Source organism: Myotis nattereri (genome assembly GCF_964212035.1).
Source record: "Myotis nattereri genome assembly, chromosome: 1".
NCBI lineage: Eukaryota > Metazoa > Chordata > Mammalia > Chiroptera > Vespertilionidae > Myotis > Myotis nattereri.
The window spans coordinates 130,683,697-130,709,443 of record NC_138075.1 but is presented as its reverse complement, the minus strand read 5'-3'; the positions used below and the strand labels follow the sequence as shown (position 1 = coordinate 130,709,443).

The following is a 25,747-nucleotide window of genomic DNA, read 5'->3' as shown; positions in this document are numbered from 1 at the left end:
GCTCTGGTTCTCAGGGCTTGGACCCCAGAGTGGGGTTGAGACCACATGCTCCTCAGGGGACCATTGCACTGAGACATGCCTCTGCATTCTCAACCACCACAAGTGGATGTGGGGGCCTACCTTTAGAATCTCTGTCCTTCCTGCCAGTGTAGCTCAGGCTTCTTCTATAGATCCTTGGTTATAAGACGAATGTTCACCTAGTGTTCATGTTGGTAGTTATGTAATTTACTTGTCATTCCAATTTGGCCCAGTGAGGAGGTGACTTAACTTTTGCCTCTTTGCCTCCATCTTGGAGCACCCCTAAAAAATTCTGAAATGCACTGCAAGGACTCAATATTCAGGATATGGTGAGGTGAAATATTTTAAGTGAGGAAGGAAGCTTTGTAATGTTAAAACTCAGCTGGTAATTTATTTAACATCTAATGAATTATTTAACTCCAACAGCGTCAAAATTAGGTTCATATTTTTATTTGTATTTAGGCCAAGGCAAGTTATTTTTTTACTTCTTAGTTTCAATCCTGTGATTTGGGAGTAGCTAATCATAGATTAAGAATCCTAACAGTTAAATTTTAATTATATTCTAACTTATCTTTGTCCATACTTGATTACTCAAGGATAAAGTTATTTCAAAAACATGTATCCTGACAGCAAAGACATCTGAAAATCAAAGCAAGCAAATTCACCTTCCACCTTTGCATCTAGAAAAAATGTCTCAGGAATCAGAAATGAATAGGGCATGTGACAAAGAAGATACATCTGTATATTCAGGACACCCTTCTGTGCAAAAGGAGGAGGAAATAGGCATCAAACAAGGCACATTAGAGCAGAGGAAGAACTTACAACTTTCCAAAGATGAGTCAAAGCAGAAGTCACCTGAATTTTCTGTAAAATTCAAAATGACGGAGTGCCCTGAGGAAGAGCCACTACGTGATAACTCTAAAGAAGGAGCAAGCTTAAGACAAAGGCCTTCTAATTTGACAGGTAAAATGCTTGATTGTGAGGGGAAAGATGCATTTGGAAAGTTTGTCTCTGCAGCATTACAAACATTTCCTGAAGGAGAAGAAACCTCTCTCAAAATTGTTTCTCCATCTCAAGCAGACCCTGGGTCCCCAGCAGACTCTCCCTCATCATCATCATCTGAGCTTCGTTTAAGAGAAAAGGAATTACACTCTGAAAATGATCACAAATCTGACGTTGAACACGTTTTGAACAAAAATGAGATTTTTTATAATGATACAGAAAATAAAAAAGAAAGACATGCAGTAGTTACATCTGAAGTGAGAGAAGACCAAGAGTTTGCTATGCAGATGACAAAAAATATGAACCCAAATACCACGGATTGGAAATTAGGCATCGGACCTACACCTCAGTCTAGTGATCCGAAAGGCCATTTTGATTTGTGGCTTGTCCGCTGTAATGAAACAAAACCTATGATTCAATTAAAAAGCCACGATACGCCTGCTGTTACAAATGCTTATAAGGAAACAAAGCCAAATCAAGATGTGTTCCAGAAGCCATTATGTGCAGATCATTGCCGTGCTAATTATTGTAAAAGCATGGACTCTAAATTAAAAGATGAGAGTTCCTCTGCACTGCACAATGACAGAACACCTGGAGTATATGTAAATGAAGAATTACAAAAGGTTAAAAATAAGGTATACATCTTAAAAGCAGAACACCTGGCGTGGAAAAGAGAGAAAATTCAACTTCAAAAAGAGGTAGAACTTCATTTTCTGCTACTCTGTTTTTTCTCTTTATCAATTCTCTTATCCATTCTGAAAAAAGTTTGTGTGTAAAATTAGGTTGTCTAAATATATAATTGTAAATATAAATAGATTCAGTCAACTAAGTAATAGGATTTTAAGAAAACGTTCTCAGGTTTGTTCTTAGATCTTTCTGTCAGTCTTCCCTATGAATTGGGAAACTAATTTAGCTATGTATTATGTCATCTTCTGAACCAGTGAAAGTATAAAGGAAATTGTTTAAAAAATGTAATAAGCACTAGGGTTGTTTTATTTCTTAAGTTCATTGGCTTAAATATAATTTACATCCCGTATCCTGGCCAGTGTGGCTCAGTATTTGAGCATTGATCCATGAACCAAGAGGCTCCTGATTGAATTCAGGGTCAGGGCACATGCCTGTGTTGTGGCTGGATCTGCAGTAGAGTGTGTGCAGGAGACAGCCGATCTATGTTTCTATGTCATCGATGTTTCTCTCTCTCTCTCTCTCTCTCCCTCTCTCTCTAAAATTAATTTTTAAAATACCCATAAATAGCGTCCCAGAAACAATAAAAGTGAAGGAAACTATGACTGACAGAAGGGATATAAACAAATATCCCCAACCAAACTCATCTATTTTTGTGCTATAGTGTGTGCAATCTTCTATGGCTTACTGAAAGAAAACCTTAGAATTTAGAATTCTAATATGATCACATCAAGATATTTTTATTTTATTTTACTTTTCAGTTACAGTTTACATTCAATATTATTTTGTATTAGTTTCATATGTATAGGATTGTGGTTAGATAATCATATACTGTATAACATAGTCACCCCAATATTTCAAGTACCCACCTGCATTGTATATCATCATTGGAATATTATTTAGATATTTTAATAACAAACATATGTACTTTCATATATATATTTTTATCATCACTCTCAAATGTGTTTGTTGAGTCAAACCTTCACATTATATTGTTTAATAAAGTATGATGGTGCCATAAAAAAAACAAAAACTTACCATTTGTGACAGCATGGATGGACCTAGAGGGTATTATGCTAAGTGAAATAAATCAAACAGAGAAAGATAAGTCCCAATTGATTGCACTTATATGTGGAATGTAAAGAGCAAAAAGCAAAATAAATGAACTAAGAAATTTAAAAGATATTCATAGATAACAGACAGATTTGACTGACGGATGCCAGAGGGAATGGGTTGGTAGGTTGAGTCAAAAGTAGGGTCAACAAGTACAAACTGGTAGTTATAGAAAAGTCACAGGGATGTCAAGTACAGCATAAAGAATATAGTCAACCATCTATATATATAAAAGGCTAAGTGACTGACCATACATCCATCTGAAAGTTCCACTGACCCACCTGCTGGTACATATGACACACACTGGCAACTTAAAAATAAACATTGACTCGTGCATGGGTGATACATATAAAGCTCTCTCTGGCACCAATGAAACTTCAATTTCTAGACTCGATATAAAGAGTGAAGTTGCTAAAACCATTAAAAAGGCTCATTACTGATGAATGCACCATGGCATCCAGTCATGCTATAAACACCATAGATAGATTACTAAGAGAAATTATTAATTTGAATGTTGCATTTGGTGGAAAAGTTCTCCTTGGAGGGGATTTTCGACAATATCTCAGTGTTTTGCTGCATGCTCTGCCATCGGCTATAGTACAAATGAGCTTAAAGTACTGTACTGTTTGGAGATGTTTCAGACAGTTGTCCCTTAAAACAAATATGAGATCAGAGGATTCTGCTTATAGTAAATTGTTAGTAAAACTTGGAGATGGCAAACTAGATAGCAGTTTTCATTTAGGAATGGATATTATTGAAATACCCCATGAAATGATTTGTAACGGATCTATTATTGAAGCTAGCTTTGAAAATAGTATATCTATAGGTAATACTAAAAATATATCTGAATGTGTGATTCTTTGTCCTAAAAGTAAGCATGTTCATAAATTAAATGAAGAAATTTTGGATAGACTCAATGGAGATTTTCACACTTACTTGAGTGATGAATCTACTGATTCAATGGATGATGCCGGGAAGGCATATTTTCCCATTGCATTTCTTAATAGTACTACTCCCTTGGGAATGTCATGTCATAAATTAAAATTGAAATTAGGTGCAATTATCATGCTATTGAGGAATCTTAATAGTAAATGGGGTCTTTGTAATGGTACTAGATTTATTATCACAAGATTGCGACCTAACATAATTAAAGCTGAAGTATTAACAGATGCTGTGAAAGGAGAGGTTGCTCTGATTCTAAGAATTGATTGTCCCTGTCTGACACTGGCCTCCTATTTAAATTAATTTGAAGAGAGTTTCCCGTGATGCCAGCATTTGTGATGACTATTGATAAATCACAAGGACAAACTCCAGACAGAGTAGGAATATTCCTACCTGAACCCGTTTTCGGACATGGTCAGTTACATGTTGCTTTCTCTCGAGGTAAAAGAGCATGTGACATTAAAGTTGTAAATATTTTATCACAAGGGAAATTAGTCAAGAACTCTGAAAATGTTTTTACCTTTAATGTAGTATTCAGGGAGATATAGAATAAGTTTAATCAATTTATCAGTCATTGTTTTTATCAATGTTTTTATATCATGTCTTTGTTGTTATACCATGTTGTTATTGTTTATTTAGTAATCAATTCAAATGTTATTTTCATATGCATCTAATTTCCTTTCATCTCTGACACTTCTATTAGAGAGAAAGGGTGACCAGCAATATTAAAATATTTCTTTTAGTTAATTTCCTTTCCATGTGCACAAATCCATGCATCAGCCCACTAGTATTGTAAAAAGTGTGAATGGTGTCAGATGGATATTGAAATACCAGGGGGATCACTTTGTAAAGTATCTGATTGTCTAACCACTATGCGGCACAACGGAGAGTAATACAAATAATGTTGAATGTGAACTGCAATGTAAAGATTAAAAAAATATAAAAAGAGATAGAACACCTTCCAAAACTAAAATCATGGCAATTATCATTTTGACATATATATATATATGTATGTCACATCAATTATTTGCAATAAAATCAATATTTTTCTCTATAGAAGATTAAGTTTTGAGGTTCATTGACTTTTAAAATGGAAAAAGCTTGAGATATGATGCTCTTTTATAAGAAAATGTGGATGAGCCCTCTCATTACACTAAGGCATTAAATTACTTTTCAAAAGTCATACTTAATTTACCTGATTAATTTGACAAAATTTTCTGTTTACTTATCTGATTGAGCACTATACAATTATATCTTTTCTTTTGGTGCCATAAAATGCTAGGAATTGCATCCTTACCAAGTTTGGACAGTTCATTTAATCTTGGTTTTATTTCCATTATTAGTAACTATGGGGCTAAAGTAAGTAGATGACTACTTGTATATCCTCTAGCTATAAGATTTTATAGGGATCGTATTGCTCATTTTCCAGAATTGAACTTTAACCACCAATCCATTGGTTTCACTCTGCTCCAGTGCTGTGGTAAACTGTGGTTCATATATTTTATGAATACCACCACTTGTTTGAAGCCCTCAAAGATCTTAAAGGAAAAAGAATTGTAAAAGACAATGGGGAAAGGAATAGCTTAGTGCAGACCCAGGAAAGCTTCCTATTTGTTACTGAAGCACGATTTCACATCCTCTAAATCTGGTGGGTAATGCAAGATCCAGGTTTGAAAGACAGAAGAGGACACATTTTGCATCTTTGTCCTTTTATTTCTCTGTCTCTGCTAGATAAATGGGGTGGGGGTGGGTAAGGAGAATGTTAGGTAACAAAGTGTGGGTGTGATGTGAATAGGAGCACAAAATTAAGAAAGCCCTATTAGAAATCTTGAAAAAGTCATCTTCTTTACTGACACAAATGAAGTAGAATTGACAACAATTTCAATGACCTTTAATAATAAACTTCAACACACAAAATATTTTTATTGGTTCGAGTCATAGCAATTTCATTAATTTCATAAAATTACAGGAAACACAGCCTTTTTAATGAATAACATAATCACAATATCCATAATATTAAACTTTCAACAAAGGTTAAAGAAAAGAAGTGGCAAAAAAGCAGCAAAAGGGAAGTGTCAAGAAACATGGATGATGGTGCTGATAAGGACAGTGGCGGTATTGGACTGAGTCAGCAGAGCAACAATGAACACACTGATAACCAGCAGCCAAGTGATAAAATTAATGAAAACACAGTCATTTTCATGAATAAGGTAATAACAAAGCCAAATAATAAAAGCCAAATGATAAAATTAATGAAAACACAGTCTTTTTAATGAGCGAGATGATAACAATATCCCTAATATCAATCTTTCATCAAAGGTTGAAGAAAAAAAGGATCAGAAAAGCAGTAAAAGGGAAGTGTTGGGAAACATGGATGAGGGTGCTGATGACACTGGCAGTGGTGGATTGAGTCAGCAGAACAACAGTGAACAAACTGATAAGCAGCAGGTTTCTACTATGGAGAATGAAGAGTCTGACAGGTAAGCCTACAGCAGTACTTAACAGTAGGTAATTATTCTTTTCGTATAAAAAAATTCCAACTTGAGCTAATATTACTGATTGATTTTATATTTTTACTAGAGAGAGTGAACCTTGATTGGTAATTAGAAAAATGCAAATCAACAAACAATGAGATACCATTTTTAGAACTCATAATGATAACTATTTTATTAAAGAAAATAAAAACCAGAATTGGCATGTGGGAGGAAAAGGCATTCTTGTGCACTATTGGGAGGTGAAATCGGTGCATCTTCTTTTGAAGGGTAATTGAGTTTCAAAATTTCAAGTATGTCATTCTTTTATCCCAATAGCTTCACTTTCAGAACTAGATCCTACAAGAAAACATGACTTGTATGAACACACATGTATACATTCTAAGGACATAAATTATATATTATTATGTATATCAAGCATATAGTTGGTCATTATATGTATTATTTATATATATATAAAAGCCTAAGCAACCAAATGACTGAATGGCCAGATGACTGATCGACAGGAGCTCTTCCTGGTGGTCAGTGGGCTCCCACAGCGGGAGCACTGTTCAGCTGTCTGACCTGTCCCAGCAGCCACCAGCTGATGGACCTGCACTGTTGGCACAATCCTGACAGTGACACTGGCCTCCTGGAAGTCGGCCTCGAGCACCACGGCCACTTCCCCTCCATGCAAGCTTGGCAAGGAAAAAAGATATACTAGTGAAAGCAGCTGTCAGGTGGCTCCCAACAACTGGTGCGAATGTCAGCAGGATGGATACGGATCCCAGGCCAGCAAGGGCACCTCACTGTCCACCCAGAGGGCTGATCACTGATGGCATCCCAGCCCCCCTCCCCCGGCGGCAATCCCCTTGGAAGGGGCGCCAGGTGCAGAGCTCATGGCTGCCCACCACCGCTGCAGCTGTGCGAGCCTCTCCTGATTGGGACTGACTGGGCAGGTGCAGCTGGGCCTGGATGAGCAGGAGCAGCAGGCAGGAGGGCAGGCAGCATTGGACTGCCAGTTTCGGCCCAATCCCAAGGCCACGCCAAGGGACCCCACCGGTGCACGATTCTGTGCACTGGGCCTCTAGTATATATATAAAATGTGACATAGATGTTAAAGATATATCATATACACATATGCATTAAGGATATTTATATAAATGTTACAAATATACATATGTATGTTAAGGATATTTATTACAACATTGCATACCAAAAAGTTGAAGATAGTATAAATAGCTATCTATAAGGAAATACTTTGTTATACCCATAAAATAATGTAGTATGCAGCCACTGGAAAAAAAAAATGAGGGTAGTTCTGGTCTACAGTGTACTGATTGTTAGACAATTGAAGTGTATTTATTTTTTTATTTTTTTTACATTTTTTCCTCTTTATTAATTAAGATATTATAAATGTGTCCTTATCCCCCCAATGTCCCCTCATCCCCCAATCCTGTCCTCACCCTCACCCTTGTTGTCCACATCCATCACTCATGCTCATATGCATGCATACAAGTCCTTTGGTTGATCTTTCACCCTCACCCCCACCCTCCCCTACCTTCCCTCTGAGTTTTGAGCATCTGATCGATGCTTCTCTGTCTCTACATCTGTGTTTGTTCATCGGTTTATGTTTTTCATTATAATCCACAAATGAGTGAGAGCATGTGATATTTATCTTTCTCTGACTGACTTATTGCACTTAGCATAACGCTCTCCAGCTCCATCCATGCTATTGCAAATGGTAAGATTTCCTTCCTCTTTACAGCAGCATAGTATTCCATTGTGTAGATGTGCCAAAGGTTTTTAATCCATTCATCTGCTGATGGGCACTTAGGCTGATTCCAAATCTTAGCTATGGTAAATTGTGCTGCTATGAACATAGAGATGCATATATCCTTTCTGATTGGTGTTTCTGGTTTCTTGGGATATATTCCTAGAAGTCGGGTCACTGGGTCAAATGGAAGTTCCATTTTTAGATTTTTGAGGAAACTCCATACTGTTCTCCACAGTGGCATCCCCACCAGCAGTGAACAAGGGTTCCTCTTTCTTCGAATCCTCGCAGCATTTGTCATTTGTTGATTTGTTGGTGATAGCCATTCTGACAGGTGTGAGGTGGTACCTCACTGTCGTTTTTATTTGCATCTCTCACATGATTAGTGACTTTAAGCATGTTTTCATATGTCTCTCAGCCTTATGTCTGTCCTCTTTCAAAAAGTATCTATTTAGGTCTGTTGCCCATTATTTTATTGGGTTGTTTATCTTCCTTTAGTTAAGTTGTATGAGTTCCCTGTAAATGTTCGAGATTAAACCTTTATCAGAGATATCATTGGCGAATATGTTCTCCCATGCAGTGGGTTTTCTTGTTGTTTTGCTGATGGTTTCTTTTGCTGTGCAGAAGCTTTTTATTTTGATATATATAGTCCCATTTGTTCATTTTCTCTTTAGTTTCCATTGCCCTAGGAGCTGTGTCAGTGAAGAAATTCCTTCGGCATATATCTGAGATTTTGCTACCTGTGGATTCCTCTAATATTTTTATGGTTTCCCATCTTACATTTAAGTCCTTTATCCATTTTGAGTTTATTTTTGTGTATGGTGTAAGTTGGTGGTCTAGTTTCATTTTTTTGCATGTGTCTGACCAAATTTCCCAACACTATTTATTGAAGAGACTGTCTTGACTCCATTGTATGTTCTTGCCTCCTTTGTCAAATAATAATTGAGCATAGTGGTTTGGGTCGATTTCTGGGATCTCTGTTCTATTTCATTGGTCTATATGTATATTCTTGTGCCAGTGCCAGGCAGTGTTGAGAACAGTGGATTTGTAATATAGCTTGATATCTGTTATTGAAATCCCTCTTACTTTGTTTTTCTTTCTCAGGATCACAGCAGCTATTCGTTTCTTTTTTCTTTTTTTATTCCAGATGAATTTTTGGAGAGTTCTGTCTAGATCTGTTAAATATGCTCTCGGTATTTTAATGGGGAGTGCATTTAATCTATAGATTGCTTTGGGTAGTATGGACATTTTGATGATGTTGATTCTAGCAATCTATGAACACGGTATGTTCTTCCATCTGTCTATGTCTTCCTCTATCTCTTTTTTCACCGTCCTGTAGTTTTCTGGGTAGAGATCTTTTACCTCCTTAGTTAAGTTTATTCCTAGGTATCTTAATTTTTTGGTGCAATGGTAAATGAGTTTTTTTTAAAATTACTTTTTCTGTAAGTTCACTATTGGCATAATAAAAATGCCATCGATTTCTTAGCATTGATTTTGTATACTGAAACATAGCCAAATTCATTTATTCATTCTAATATTTTTTTGATGGAGTCCTTAGGGTTTTCTAAGTACAGTATCATGTCATCTGGGAATTATGACAATGTTCTTCTTCTTTTCCAATTAGGATGCCTTTTATTTCTTCTCCTTGTCTGATCTCTTTGGCTAGCATTTCTAGTACTATGTAGAACAGGAGTGGTAAAAGTGGGCATCCTGTCTTGTTACTGTTCTTAAGGGAAACGGTTTTAGTGTTTGCCCATTGAGTATAATGTTAGCTGTAGGTTTGGCATATAAGGCTTTTATAATTTTGAGGTGTGATCCCTCTATTCCCACTTTGCTGAGCATTTTTAAAAATATATTTTATTGATTTTTTACAGAGAAGAAGGGAGAGGGATCGAGAGTTAGAAACATCGATGATGAGAGAGAAACATCCATCAGCTGCCTCCTGCACACCCCCTGCTGGGGATGTGCCCGCAACCAAGGTTCATGCCCTTGACTGGAATCAAACCTAGGACCTTTCAGTCTGCAGGCCGACACTCTATCCACTGAGCCAATCCGGTTAGGGCTTTGCTGAGTGTTTTTATCAGAAAAGGGTGTTGGACTTTGTCAAATACCTTTTCTGCATCCATCGATATGATTATGTGATTTTTGCTTCTCAATTTGTTTATGTGATGTATCACGTTTATTGATTTACGGATATTTACCAGCCTTGCATTCCTGGAATAAATCCCACTTGGTCATGGTGTATGATCTTTCTAATGTAATGCTGGATCCAGTTTATTAGAATTTTGTTGAGTATATGAGCATCTATGTTCATCAGGGATATTGGCCTATAATTTGCTTTCTTTGTGGTGTCCCTTTCTGGTTTTGGGATTAGGGTAATGCTGGCTTCATAGAAAGAGCTTGGAAGTGTGCCTTCCTCTTGAACTTTTTGGAATAGTCTGAGAAGGATTGGCTTTGGTTCTTCTTTGAATGTTTGGTAAAACTCCCCTGTGAAGCCATCTGGTTCAGGGCTTTTGTTTGCTGGAAGCTTTTTGATTAGTTTCAATTTCATCAGTAGTTATTGGCCTATTCAGGTTTTTTGATTCTTCCTGGTTGAGTTTTGGAAGCTTGTATTTTTCTAGGAATGTGTCCATTTCGTCGAGATTGTCCAGTTTGTTGGAGTAGAGTTGTTCATTGTATTTTTTGACAATACTTTGTATATCAGTAGGGTCAGTTGTTACTTCACCTCTTTCATTTCTGATTTTATTTGGGTCCTCTCTCTTTGCTTCTTGGTGAGCCTGGTTAGAGGTTCATCAATCTTGTTAATCCTTTCAAAGAACCAGCTTTTGGTTTCATTGATCTTTTGTATTGTGGTTTTTTTTGTTTGTTTGTTTGTTTGTTTGTTGTTGTGGGTTGTTTTTTTTTTTGTCTCTATGTTTTTTTCTTTCTCCTCTGCTCTTTATTATTTCCTTCCTTCTGGATACTGTGGGCTTTTCTTGTTGCTCTCTTTCTAACTCCTTGAGTTGTAGAATGAGATAATTTATTATCAGTTTTTCTTTGTTTGTTTGTTTTTTTTGGGGGGGGGGGGTGGTCGGCCTGTAGAGCTATGAACTTCCGTATGAGGACTGCTTTAAATGTGTCCCATAGATTTTGGATTGTTGTGTTTTCATTGTCATTTGTTTCCAGGATGCTTTTTATTTCTTCTTTGATCTCTCTGGTGACCCAGTCATTGTTTAATAGCATGCTATTTAGCCTCCAAGTGTTAGATTTCTTTTTCAATGTTTTTATTGTGGTTGATTTCTAATTTTATGTCATTGTGATCTGAGAAGATGCTTGTTATAATTTCTATTCTCTTGAATTTGAAGAGACTTTTCCTGTTTCCTAATATATAGTCTATCTTTGAAAATGCCCCATGTGCACTGTAGAAGAATGTAGCTTTGGGGTGAAATATTCTGAATATGTCAATTAAGTCCATCTGATCTAGTGAGTCATTTAGGATTGATTTTTCTTTGCTGATTTTTTGTTTAGAGGACTATCCAGTGGTGTCAGTGGGGTATTAAAGTCCCCTACTATGACTGTATTGCTATCGATCTCTCCCTTGATATCTTCCAGGAGTTGTTTTATGTTTTTGGGTGCTCCTATATTGGGTGCATATATGTTTACCAGAGTTATATCTTTTTGTTGAATTGCTCCCTTTAGCATTATGTAGTGGCCTTCCTTATATCTTGTTATGGCCTTTATTTTGAGGTCTGTATTGTCAGATATAAGTATCGCAACCCAGCTTTTTTCTTATTTCCATTTGCCTGAAAATTTTTTTTTCCATCCCTTCACTCTCACTCTGTGTGAATCCTTTGTTCTGAGGTGGGTCTCTTGCAGACAGCAAATATATGGGTCATGTTTTCTAATCCATTCAGCTACCCTGTGTCTTTTTATTGGAGCATTTAATCCATTTACATTTAATGTTATTATTGAAAAGTACTTGTTTGTGGTCATTTTTATCCTTCTTTTTAAAAAAATTAAATCTTTATTGTTCAGATTATTACAGTTGTTTCTCTTTTTTCTCCCCATAGCTCCCCTCCACCCTGTTCCCACCTCACCCTCTGCCCTTACCCTCCCCCCACTGTCCTCATCCATAGGTGTATGATTTCTGTCCAGTCTCTTCCCACACCCCCCACACCCCTTTCCACCCGAGAATAGTCAGTCCACTCCCTTTCTATGCCCCTGATTCTGTTATATTCGCCAGTTTATTCTGTTCATCAGATTATTTATTTACTTGATTTTAAGATTCACTTGTTGATAGATGTATATTTGTTATTAATAATTTGTATCTTTACATTTTTCTTCTTCTTCCTCTTCTTAAAGGATACCTTTCAGCATTTCATATAATACTGGTTTGGTGGTGATGAACTCCTTTAGCTTTTTCTTATCTGTGAAGCTCTTTATCTGACCTTCAATTCTGAATGATAGCTTTGCTGGGTAAAGTAGTCTAGGTTGTAGGTTCTTTTTAAAAATACATATATTTTATTGATTTTTTACAGAGAGGAAGGGAGAGAGATAGAGAGTTAGAAACATCAATGAGAGAGAAACATCGATCAGCTGCCTCCTGCACATCTCCTAATGGGGATGTGCCCACAACCAAGGTACATGCCCTTGACCGGAATCGAACCTGGGACCTTTCAGTTTGCAGGCCGACACTCTATCCACTGAGCCAAACCAGTTTCAGCTAGGTTGTAGGTTCTTGCTATTCACCACTTTGAATATTTCTTGCCACTCCCTTCTGGACTGCATAGTTTCTGTTGAGAAATCAGCTGACAGTCATATGGTAACTCCCTTGTACGTAACTGAGTTTTTTCTCTTGGTGCTTTTAAGATTCTTTGTCTTTTGCTCTTGGCATTTTAATTATGATGTGTCTTGGTGTGGTCCTCGTTGGATTCCTCTTGTTTGGGGTTCTCTGCGCTTCCTGGACTTGTAAGTCTATTTCTTTCACCAAGTAGGGGAAATTTTCTGTCATGATTTTTTCTAATAGGTTTTCACTATCTTGCTCTCTCTCTTCTTCTGGTACCCCCATAATTCTGATGTTGGTACGCTTGAAGTTGTCCCAGAGGCTCCTTACACTATCTTCATATTTTTGGATTCTTTTTTCTTTTTGTTTTTCCAGTTGGGTGTTTTTGCTTCTTCGTATTTCTAAACTTTTACTTAATTCTTGCGATCCTCTAGTCTGCTGTTGGAACTCTGTATAATATTTTTTAATTCAGTCAAGTATGCTTAATTTCCAGTTGGTCCTTGTTCATATCCTCGAGAGTCTCACTAGATTTCTTGAGGGTCTCACTAAATTTATCAGCGGTTTCTAGAAAATTCTTGAAAAACCTTATAAATGTGGTTTTGAACTCTATATCCAGTAGTTTGCTTTCCTCTATTTCTGTCATTTGTGACCTGTTTCTTTGTCTCCACATTTTTTATACTTCCCTGTGTTGATAGAGTGGCTTTCTGTGCTAGGTGTCCTATGGGGCCCAGTGGCTCAGCCTCCCCAATTACCTGAGGTGGACACTCTTGGTGCACTCCTTTGTGGGCTTTGTGCACAGTCTTGTTGTAGTTAAGCCTTGATTGTTGTAGGTATCACTGGGAGGAATTGACCTCCAGGCCAATTGGCTTTGAGAATCAGCTGTGTCTGCAGTGGGAGAACTTCTGTGCTGGAGACGCCCTTCTGGGGAAGGACTTGCTTCAGTGGGGCTTTGGTGTTCACTGAGTCTGCCCCTGGAGTGTGTCCCTTATGGATCTGAGGAGTTGTAATCTGGATGGTCCCACTCTGACCACTGGGTGCAGTGGCTCTTGGATCTCTAAGGAGGTGCTAATTTAGCTTTTGCCTGAGGCTACCCAGCAGGAGCTATGGAGATATCTGAAGATTCCTCTTCTTTGTTTGGGATTTGGAGGTGCCCAGATGAGGCCCAGCTGTGAAGCAATGCAAGCTGCTGTGGGGCCTTGGGCCTTCTTTTGGAAGTTCTGGGACTCTCTGACCCAGCTGCAGTTTGTTAGGTAATTTTCAGATTGCAAAGGGCCAGGCCTTTCATATGCAAAAGCCTCTGCTAACAGCTTGGGTGGGCCGGGGTCTCAGGGAAGCAACAAGGCAGAGCAAACAGCTATGGCTGAAACTCAGTCCTACCCAAGAGGCCCTGTGTCTCAGTGTCCCAGTAAGGTAATCGCTGCAAGCACCTCTGAGAGAAAGCTGCCCTCGAGTTCCCCCCGCTGCCAAACAGTCCAGTTTCTCCCCGTATGAGTCTGGGTCCCCAGAGACTCGCCCGGAACTGGAGTTCAGAGCAGTAGGGAGCTTGAGACTCCTTCCGGATTGAAAAAGACAACTGTGTCCTCAGTTGCCAACCCTTTCCACGTGCGCCTCTGTACCTCTGCACTTTATTTCCGCACCTCCTCTGAGTCTCAGTGTGCTTTTCTCTTTCCTTCTAGTTGTAGAGTTTCCACTCAGCCAGCCTTCTTGTGATTCTGGATGATGTCCTTTTTGTCTTTTAGTTGTATTTTTTATTTTGTTGTGGGAGGCATCAATTTCCCGTGTTTACCTATGCCGCCGTCTTGGTTTCTCGTTATTTTTATTCTTAATGTTTGTGCTTCTTCTTGTCTTTTTTTCTTCTTTTTACAGCAGTCCCTTTAGGATTGGTAGTAATAAACTCTCTTAGCCTTTTTTTTTTTTTTTGTCTGTGAAGCTCCTGATTCCACCTTCAATTTTGAATGATAGCCTGGCTGGGTATAGTGTTCTTGGATTCATTCCCTTGCTCTGCATCACTTTGTATATTTCATTCCATTCCCTTCTTGCCTGGTGTGTTTCTGTTGAGAAGTCAGCTGATATTCTAATAGGAGATCCCTTGTAGGTAACTTTCTGTCTTTCTCTGGCAGCCTTTAAGGTTCTTACTTTGTCGTTGGTGTTTGCGAATTTAATTGTGATGGGTCTTGATGTTGGTCTTTTGGGGTTCATCTTGTTTAGCACTCTATGTTCTTCTTGGACTTGTGTAGCTTTTTTCTTGCCAGTATCAGGGAAGTTTTCTGTCATTATTTCTTCAGACAGGTTTTCTATTCCTTGCTTCTCCTCCTCTCCTTCTGGTACCCCTATTAAGCAAATGTTGTTTCATTTTGCATTGTCCCAAAGCTCCCTTAGGCTCTCCTCTTGCTTTTTAAGTTTTTTTCCAGTTGCTCCTGTGTTTGTGTGTTTTTTCCTACCTTGTCTTCTAATTCACTGATGTGGTCCTCAGCCTCTTCTAGTCTGCTTTTTAAGCCTTCCATGTGTTCTTTATTGCAGCTATGTCGTTCTTCATTTCCTCTTGGTTCCTTTTCATGTTGGTGACATTCTCATTCAGCTCCTTATGATTCTCATTGAGTTGTGTGTATTTGTCATCCAGCCATTTGAGCATCCTTATAACCATTATTCAGAATTCTTTCTCTCATAAGTTAGTAGCCTCAATTTCATTTAACTCATTTTCTAGTGATTCTTATTTTTCTTTCCTTCGTGGGTTGCTTTTTTGTCTTCCCATGTTTTGCTGTAATGTTTTAATTGTAGCTCAGATTGCTTTGCTACCCAGCTTCTTTTGGGTATGGTGCTACTGGTGTGACCTCTCAGGCCTCCTGGGCTTGGTAGTCTAGTGTAGCTCCCTACTTGAGCTATTTGGGTTCTCTTGATGTAGGCCTGTGAGCTGGAAATGCACAACTGAGGTGTCTAGAAGTCAGCAGCTGTGGAGGGAGTGTTCCAATTTTTGCTGTCTTATGCCCTTGGTTGAAATCACGTGTGCCCAGCAGGGACTCACAGTGGCACCCAGGAACCACCTATTGGGGTGTTGGGGCTCAGGAGGCCTCTGTTCTGGCAAGGCATGACTATGGTGTCCAAAGTTCTGTAGTTGTGGGGTGGGCAGACTCGGCTTTTGCTGCTGCCTTCATGGTTGGGTACATGTGATCCCAGCGGCACTTCACAGAGGCACCTGTGGTGTGTTTGCCAGCAGGGTGTATTGACACACTCTGAAGGGCCCTGGCACTGAAGCCACTGGATTGCAGTGTCTGTGGGCAGGTATCCCAGAAGAGGGGATTCAGTGTTTCTACAACCCAGCAGTGCACCCCTGTTTGTTTAAATGTGTGTCCAGCAGGGCTCACAGCGGGGCCCCAGGGCTGCCTGTGGAGCAGTGGTCTTGGGAGAACTGCACGCTGGAAAAGCATGCAACTGTAGTGTCCAGAGATCTGCATCTGTGGGGTGGGGAAACTCAATTTTTGCTGACGCTCCTGTGGTGGATAGGTGCGTGTTCCCAGTGGTGGCACACAGGAGCACCCGCCCTGAGTTTGCTAAGACAGGCACACTGAAGCACTCTGAAGGGCCCTAGCATGCTTAATCGAGGCATCTTTGGGCAGGTATCCAGGATGGTTGAATTCAGATTTCTACTGCCCCGGGGAGTGAGTCCCTATTTGTCCAAAATCGGACCCAGCGGAGGCTCACTGAGGCTTCCCAAAGTGCCCTGTGGATAGGTGGGCTCAGGGGGAATGAGCAACTGTGGCAGTGCATCTGCCAGAGGTGCTGACCTCTGATGCACTCTGAGGGGCCCTGGCATTGAGGGGCCCTGGTACTGAGAGGCCCTGGCGCTAAAGTTGGGCAGCTGGGTGTGTGGGCAGTTATTCAGGCAGAGGGAATTCAGAATTTCTATTGGGGGGCAGTGTGCCTGTGTCTGTACAAAATCACACCCAGCTGGGGCTCACAATGACTCCTAAGAGAAGTTTGTGGAGTGGTGTGCCTTGGAGACCTGCTCACTGGAGATGCATGAATGCGATGTTGGAGGTCTGCCACTGGGGAGGGGGAAGCTGCACTTACTGCTGCAGGCGCAGTGCTCCTTTAGAGGTGGAGATCCCAGGGTCTGTGAGTCTGCGGGTATGGCAGCAGGATTTTGGCTGGAGTGGCTGCAGGTCACAGGCAGTGTCCAAGGCCTATCTGGGTGGTGGTGCTGATGAGTTCCTAGAAGAGGCCACTCTCCCTTTCAAGATGGTCTGGGCTCCCAGTCCAAGTCCTGCAGTCTGGGGAGTGCCCGCAGCGGTGGTAGTCTCTCCCTGTCCCAGAGAGCCTGGTCTGCCAGCCTCGGCTTCTCCTGCCAGATTTAACTGTCCCTCCCTCACTCACACACATACCACACACATCCACACACTCTCCTTTCATACCCTCACTCACTCACTTCCTATCCCTCACCTCCATCCTGCCAGCCACCATCTTTTTCTTCACTCCTGTTATTCCTGTTTTTCTGAAGTGTACTTAAAGCATTGGGTTTAATGTCACGTCTTAGACAAATTTTGTGAGGATACTTTTAATACCTGCTCAGTTATGATAGGAAATTATATGCTACACTGTCACTCTACTTTGTTTCCATCTAAATTACTAGCTACTAGCTGTTTGTGCTTGTCCCTAATTCCTGAGTGTTCAAATATTGGACCCTCAAAGTAATCTGAAAGCCCAGGGATTTCACAAGGCAATTTGTCCCATATCTTATATACAAATTTCAGAAGATTGAGTAAAAGCTATTAAGCACATCAAGGGATTAATCTGCTAGATCAGGAGTTGACAAACCTTTTTGGTAAAGGGCCAGACACTCAGTATTGTGGGCTTCATGAACCATCGGGTCTCTGAAATCTGTCATAGACACTAGATAAACCAAGATGCTCCTAATGTCGTGAATCTTTTTGAAAGGTACCATGAGTGCATACCTTTATCCTTCTTTTTTAAAGAGAATACATTTCAGTATGTACCTCACCCAATTTTTCAACAGGGACTGCATATTACAAAATTTACAAAAATTCAGTTTATAAAGTAAGAATATTACATGCATGTTTCCCCCTTTATTTCTATTACACAATTTTAATATGATTGATTACAGTGTACTTTGTACATTTGAGTAGTATATTCTAGAGTTGGATGATTTTCATCTAGAAAGGAATCCTTCTGTCATCTTTGTAAGCATGAGAAACATGATAATAAGGTTAGTGAATATTATATATCTAGAAAAAATCATGGCATCTTTTAGGTGTATAATTTTGTGAATTTATTATGTAACACTAGACTGGCATGTTTTACACCATATAGTGCCACAGGTGTGTAATTAAAAAACTTTCAAGTATTACATATTACAAAAATACTTCATAGTCACTATGGAAGGATTGAAAGCTACAGCTAAACATGAAGCAGATGAGATCATCCAGGGCTGTGCATTTAGCTACAAAGTCCTGAAAAGAATGATCTATTCTCATTGATTCTAATTTCCCTTCCACGCACTCTTGAGCCCACTCTAGTAATTTTCAGTCCCACCTCATCTCCAAAATTGTTTTCTGCAAGGTTAGTACTTTTTTCCCTCTAATAAATCTAGACATAATGTTTTAGACCAGGTTTTACATAACCTATCAGCAATATTTGACCCAATGGAAAACTGTCTCTTTTTTCATTTGTCTCTTAGAACTTTGAGTTTTCAGTGGGGAGGGGGAACATAATCACCTGGATTCCTCCTTGCCTTTCCTAGTCTGTCCTTAGTCTGGTTTCTCCTCATTTCCCTCCTTTTACACATGCAAGTGTCCCAGGATTCAGGCTTTGATATTTTTTCTCATGACTTTTACTACCTTGTATATACTAATGATCTTCAAATTTATATCTCCAGACCAAACCTCTCTCCTCAATGCCAGACCTATATATCAAATTCCCTACTTGGTATCTTTTTTTTTTAATAGCCATTGGGTGTTCCAGACATAAGATCTCCAAAATTGAACTATTGATCTTCTTTCTCACACTCACCCTTCATGTGGTCTTTCTTGTTTGAGTTAATGACAGCTCTTCCAATTGCTCTGCCAAAAACTTGGGTTCAAACTCAACTCCTATCTTTATCTTACACCTCACATCAAATCTGTCAGCAACTCTTGTCAGGTTATCTTCAAATTAAAGAGAGACCCCAATGTCCAATGTAAGGGACTAATTCAGGCAAGGAGGTGTCCCAAAGCCAAAAGTCTGTTATATATAATAAAGTAGGTTTTCTGAATGTGTATGTGGAAAAACTGACAAATTAGTTTACCTGCTTTTACTTTTGTAGACAACGTTTGTTTAAAATTAAGTGTGTATGAAAAGTTTAGTTTCACAGAAAAATTTTCTATAGATATTATTGCTTATGTACTTACCATAGTTTAGAGACTGTGATAAGTAAGCAATCTAAATTAAAATAAACATTTTTCCAAAAATACACTTTAGTTATATTTAACTAAAAAATAAACAATATTCTTAAAAACAAAACAAAATTTAAATTTTATAAGAACAGAAGAAAGTTTTCCTATATAATCATCTTTGGATGATGATATATCCAGCCACTCCCATTGTGGTGTGACGTTAATGTTCGATGTTGAGGCCCTTGCTTTAGGTAATCCTGCCTTGAAAAACCTGTCAAGTTTAGTTTGAACTTTTGAAGTCTGCTGTTTTTTATAATTAACTCCCTAATATTTCAAAAATGGGTGTAATAGAGCTGCATTTCATTATCTGATGAATTGCCAATAAGTGTTATTAGATCGTGGAGATGAGATCCAAGCACTGATAACTTTATGTTTGGGGCATGCTGTTTCTTCTTCCTCCTTATCTTCTCTCCCACCCTCATCTTCCCAGGTCATCACCTCATCTGCTATTTCACTTTCAGCCAGTGTGGTACCCAGGGTCACCTTCATCTTCTTCTAACCACTGTAATCATCTTCCTCAGCTACTTGTCCGCCAATATTCTGTGTTGTCCCACAGTAATGAGTAACCTCTACACCTTCTAAATGCAAGTCTCTCTTCATTGTCAAGCCAATTCTTCCAACCAGTTTCCAATGTTTGCACTTTCACTTCTTTTCATGCTGCATCAACATTTAAAAATTGCTGATTTTAAATGGTAACTCTTTAAAACGGTAAGTTTTGTAAGATACGCTGTCCAGTTGTATGTTCATCATTACCTTCTGTCTGCAATACAACCACTACTTCCTCTAAAAAATTTTGCGGTATATTCATTTAGTTGCCAGAATTATCCCCCTGGTCCATGGGCTGGATACGTGATGTATTTTTTTGGCAAAAACATACATCTAAATTTGCCATCCTCTGAACAGAAAGTATTTTTAGATGGATGAGCAAGAGCATTGTCTAAATGCAATGAACATTTTGCATCCTCTGGTGGTATTCCAAGCTCTTCGCCTTGAAACTTCCTGACTGCAGGTGAAAATGCTTTCAAAATCCACTCTTGCAAAATGTCTGAGTTGAGCCATGCCTTTTTAGAGTTGCCATACAAAGCAGGCAGATGACGCATTCTGTTTTTTAAAACTCCAGGTTTATGAGTTCTGCCAGTGACTGCAGGTGTCAGTTTACTAGGACATGACCTATCTGTGTGGGCACACAGCAGTGCCAAGATCCTGTCCTTGCTGGCTTTTCTTCCCGTGTCGGTTTCCGCTATTTGCAGGCTGGTGTGTTTTCAGGCACAGAAGCCGGAACAAACCACTTTTGTCAGCATTGTAAACCTGAGGCTGTAGTGACATTGAGTTATTTATATGTTCTGTTAATTTTTGCCTAAATGGTTCAGACTCTTCTGTTGGAGCACTTAAATTTTCACCGTAAATTCATTTTCTCATAATTTCGTGCCTTTTGTGAGAGCACCCAAGCCACCCATCACTTGCTTTGAATGGTGTGTTCATATGATTTGCAAACTAAACTGCTGCAGATTTCAGTTCAGCTGCCTGCACCGGGCCCACAGGAACGCTGTTGTGTGCACACTTCAACAATGCTTCCTCAACTGAAGTGTCACCAGCCCATTCATTTGCTTTCTGGCGCCAATTTCATCAGTTTCCCATGTTTTCTGTGATTGGTGTTTACCCTGTACCACATGTTAACATATTTTTTATTGGGTCTTTGTTTTGTTGTTAACCCTCACTCAAGGATATTTTTTCCATTGATTTTTTAGAGAGAGTGGAAGTGAGGGAGGGAGAGACAGAAACCTCCATGTGAGAGAAGCACCTCTAGTGGACCAGGGCTGGGGATGGAACCTGCAACCCAGTTATGTGCCCTTGATCAGGAATTGAATCTGTGGTCCTTTTGGTGTGCAGGCAAATGCTCTCACCACTTAGCCACAATGTCCAGGGTCATCTTTGTTACTTTTTAATGTCAAATACAGTTTGCTTTTTTTATGCCATGTTGCTGACACGGATGAACACACCTACTCCTGACTCTTCTAATTTGCAATTTAGCGTTAAATTAAGTCCTTTCCTTTTGTTTATATTTTAAGGTGAGGGTTGGAATGATGTGTTTAATACATAATTTTAAATTTATAGTGAATAGGTCTAATAATGCATGCATTCACCAGTCACCAAGAATAAGCAAATGCACACGGCTGGGGCACAGCTCAGTGCACATGGGAATGGCGGCTGGCACATGTTAAAACTGCTGCAGACAGTCACTCTACTCACCAACAGAACCAATTACCCATGCACCACGTGGTGTGATTTTGTCCTAATCATTTGCTGAACATTGTTTAGGAACGATGATTCTTGGATTTAAATATGTAGACTATAGTTGCCGATAAGTAATACGTATTTATGTTGGTGAAATTACTACAGTGGTTTTACAACATATGGCTTTTTGAAAACATTTGTTAAAAGTAACTGTGAATTAATAATAATAAAAAAAAACACCTGTTGAGTATAAGCAAATTTTGGTTAAAAGCATTTTCAAATTAATGGGTTGTTAATTTTCACATATGACATACAGACCAGAAGTATTATCCATTAAACCTAAAGTCTGTTAATTCAAGGTCCACAAACTTAAGAGGTGACTGTATATCAAAATTCAATCATATCTTCCAGGCCCAGGTCAGCATCATCTGCTATCTCGATTAGCTTAATAGCCAATTAATTGATTTTGTTCTTTCTTTTTTCCTTCTTTCCTTCCTGTCTTCCTTCCTGCCTTCCTCCTTCCTGCCACCTTCCTTCTTCTTGCTCTCCCCCTACTCCTCTCTCCTTGCCTTTCCCCCTAATTTTCTTTTTTCCCATCAATTCTAGTCTTTTGTTCAATTCTAAATATAGTGGGCCTATTAAAATATAAGTCAGATAGTGTTGTTCCTCTGGTCAATACCTTCAAATTGCCTGATTCACTCAGAGTACATGAGTCCCACAGATGCCCCAGCCTGGGATTGAACCTGAAACCTGGGTAGGTGTCCTGATTTGAAATCAAACTTGAATTCAGGTGTATGGAACAATGCTCCAAACAACTGAGCCAACTGGCCAGGGCTAACCAAATGTGTTCTGTTTAAAATTTGCCTTTCATCAGCTATGTTCAAAATGAAAACTATTTCATATTCAATATTTAGAGACTTATCTTTGAAGTTTGGGTCAAGAGGCATTGTTTAATAATTGGTCTCAGGAAGCTCCTCCCTCCTTTTCTAATATGTTTTTATTAATTTTAGGAAGAGAGAAAGGGAGACGGAGAGAGGGATAGAAACATCAATGATGAGAGAGAATCACTGATCAGCTGCCTCATTCAGGCACGCCCCCTACTAAAGACTGAGCCAGCAACTTGGGCATGTGCCCTGACTTGGAGTTGATCTGGTGACCTCTTGGTTCATGGGTTGATGCTGAATCACTGACACACACTGGCCAAGGCAATTCCCGTTTTGTGTGTGTGTGTGTGTGTGTGTGTGTGTGTGTTTTAGATGTTTAGTGTTAACCAGGAGAGTTATTTGTATAACTTTTTCCAATTAGCTGATGTGCTTTCCAAGTACATTGAGAGTTGGGCAGGGACAGGACAAGCTGTCAAATCAGTAGTGGAGTTGGGTAGTTGGTAAAACGCCTATGTTATGCGTGGATTACTGAGACTCCCTTTAGATTGTTTTCCAGGAGCAGGGAAATAGAGAGCTCCTGTTCTTGGCCATTTGAGCCTGTGCTTGTTTCAGGAGTCTGTGCCTCATAGGCTGGCGATTTAAATGTTGGAGACTGGCATGGAGCCAGCAGAGGGTGATCTGGGAGTGGGATGGCTAACAAGATAATACTTTGCTCTTTGACATTTGGACATTTAACTTTCCACCATTTCAGGGAACTTTTTATATGGTTTTAGGGTAAAAGGAAGGAATGGATTCTCCTTAATAAGTGGTTTCTATGCTAAAGAAGCAAGACTACCATTTTTTTTTAATATAATTTATTGATTTTTCACAGAGAGGAAGGGAGAGAGACAGAGAGAGTTAGAAACATCGATGAGAGAGAAACATCGATCAGCCGCCTCTTGCACATCCCCCACCGGGGATGTGCCCGCAACCCAGGTACATGCCCTTGACCGGAATCGAACCTGGGACCCCCTAGTCCGCAGGCTGACGCTCTATCCACTGAGCCAAACCAGTTTCGGCAAGACTACCATTTTTGACTGAAACCCAGTAGTCTTTAAACCAGGGTCAGACAAGGGGGAAGGGACAGTGTATCTTCCTATTTTGATTTAGGTCATCAGATGTGTGCCAGTTCAGGAAACAAAAGATATGCCAGCCATTAATAGGTAAAAACAAATTAGTCTCAGGCAGAGTGTGTCTTCAATTAAATAGTTTATAGATTGGGAGAGGTGGCAGCAGAAATAGATAACTAAAGCCTTTTTTTAAACAGAGCACCAGCATTAATTATATCAAGAATCTTTATTTGTGCCCTAAATGGTATGGCTCAGTGGATAGAGCATCGGCCTGCGGACTGAAGGGTCCCAGGTTCAATTCTGGTCAAGGGTGTGTACCTTGGTTGCGGGCACATCCCCAGTGAGGAATGTGCAGGAGGCAACTGAATCAATGTTTCTCTCTCATCGACGTTTCTAACTCCCTCCCTTCCTCTCTGTAAAAAATCAATAAAATATATTTTAAAAAATCTTTATTTGTTATACAGATAACAGATCTTTCACTTAAATTTTTTTGTTGCTTGTTTGAAAGAAATGAACTCACTCATTTTTATTATATATTTTACTGTAAAGACTTTGCAGCAAACCTGGCATTGGTGATTCAAGACCTACATCACACAATGAAGACTTGAAGGTAACGTGCTCCCTTGTGAAATTAATTTTCCTGCTGTCAATTTAATTTTGTGTGGAACTTACTCTTAAAATTTTATAGCGGCTTACCTGTCATTGATTTATTATTGTAATGCAAAATTAGTCTTTTTATTGTTAAATTTTCAACTGAGATATGCCTTTTTAAGAACTGATTATAGAGAGAGAGGGAGGGTTAGGGGGGAGAGAGAGATAGATAGATGATAGATAGATAGATAGATAGATAGATAGATAGATAGAGAATAATTGACATGAGAGAGAAACATGGATTGGTTTCCTTCCCCATGAGCCCCAACTGGGATTGAACTGACAGCCTGTGTATGTGCCCTGACTGAGAATTGAACCTGTGACCTTTTGGTGCTTGGGGTGACGCGCCAACCAACTCAGCCACATAGGCCAGGCCAGAACATATGTTTATTTTATTGTGTGATTCCTTTTATATGTAATTTCCACAATAAATGAGTCCATAGAGACAGAAATCAGACAAGTGCTTGCCAGAGACTGCAGTAGGGGAGATGGGGAATCTCAATTTTGTGGGAATGAAGTTCCCTTCTGGAGTGATGAAACGTTTTGGAACTAGATAGAGGGCATCATTGCACAATATTGTAAATGTACCAAATGTTACTGAATTTTTTAGTTTAAAATGGATTATTAGATCGTGGAGATGAGATCCAAGCACTGATAACTTTATGTTTGGGGCATGTTGTTTCTTCTTCCTTCCTATCTTCACTCCCACCCTCATCTTCCCAGGTCATCAGCTCATCTGCTATTTCACTTTCGGTCATAGTGTGGTACCCAGGGTTTATTTTATGTTTGGTGGACTATACTCACTACAAAAAGAATACTCTCATAATAATAATTATCAACAGATCTAATTAAGATCATATTACACCTTTCAAAACAATCCAATAGGCTCATTTAAAGCAGGTCTTCTGGTGAAAGGTTACATTGTTAATTTGAGATTCTTCTTGTTTCTTGAGGTAGGCCTGCATTGCTGTGAATTTTCCTCTTAGGACTGCTTTCACTGTTCCATAGATTTTGGGTTGTCATGTTCTCATTTCCTTTGTTTCAAGGTATCTTTTGATTTCTTCCTTGATCTCATTATTAACCCATTCACTGTTTAGTAACAGGTTATTTAGCCTCCATGTGTTTGTGGGTTTTCAGGTGTGGTTTGTTTTTGTGTGTGTGTGTTTGTGTGTAATTGATTTGTAGTTTGATAACAGTACAAATGTGAATGGAGAAGATGTGTGAAATGATTTTAATCTTTTTAAATTCTCTAAGGCTTTTTTTATGGTCTAACATCTGGTCTATCCTGGAAAATGTTCCATGTGTACTTGAAGAAAATGTATACCCTTCTGTGTTACAGTGTAATTCTCTGAAAAAATAAATGGAATTTGTCTGGTAAAATGTGTCTTTTCAGGGTGCTCTTATCTTTTTTATTTCTTTTGGAAGATCTATCCATTGATGTCAATGTGGTATTAAACTCCCAACTATGATTATATCAATATTTGCTGTATATAATTAGGTGCTCTTATGTTTACAAAGGTTATTTCTTGTTTTCGGGTTGATTCCATTATCATTATATAACTGCCTTCTTTGTCTCTTGTTATAGCCTTAGTTTTAAATTCCATTTATTTGATGTAATTATTGCTATCCTGGCTTTTTTTGGTTGTTAAAAATGAA

The 25,747-nt window shown here is 39.0% G+C and overlaps 1 protein-coding gene across 3 annotated transcripts in view; it reads left to right on the top strand.

Moving 5' to 3' along the window:
• The first annotated feature begins 433 nt into the window (after positions 1 to 433).
• The window catches only part of LOC308533329 (coiled-coil domain-containing protein 144A-like), a 63,509-nt gene continuing 38,195 nt past the window's right edge, over positions 434 to 25,747 (top strand). For all 3 annotated transcript variants that reach the window (XM_081111270.1, XM_081111269.1, XM_081111268.1), the window contains exons 1-4: positions 434 to 1,718; positions 5,793 to 5,969; positions 6,079 to 6,239; positions 23,990 to 24,050. In XM_081111270.1, coding sequence (XP_080967396.1) covers positions 708 to 1,718; positions 5,793 to 5,969; positions 6,079 to 6,239; positions 23,990 to 24,050 — 1,410 coding nt within the window. In that variant the 5' untranslated portion in view covers positions 434 to 707. The remainder of the gene's footprint in view (positions 1,719 to 5,792; positions 5,970 to 6,078; positions 6,240 to 23,989; positions 24,051 to 25,747) is intronic.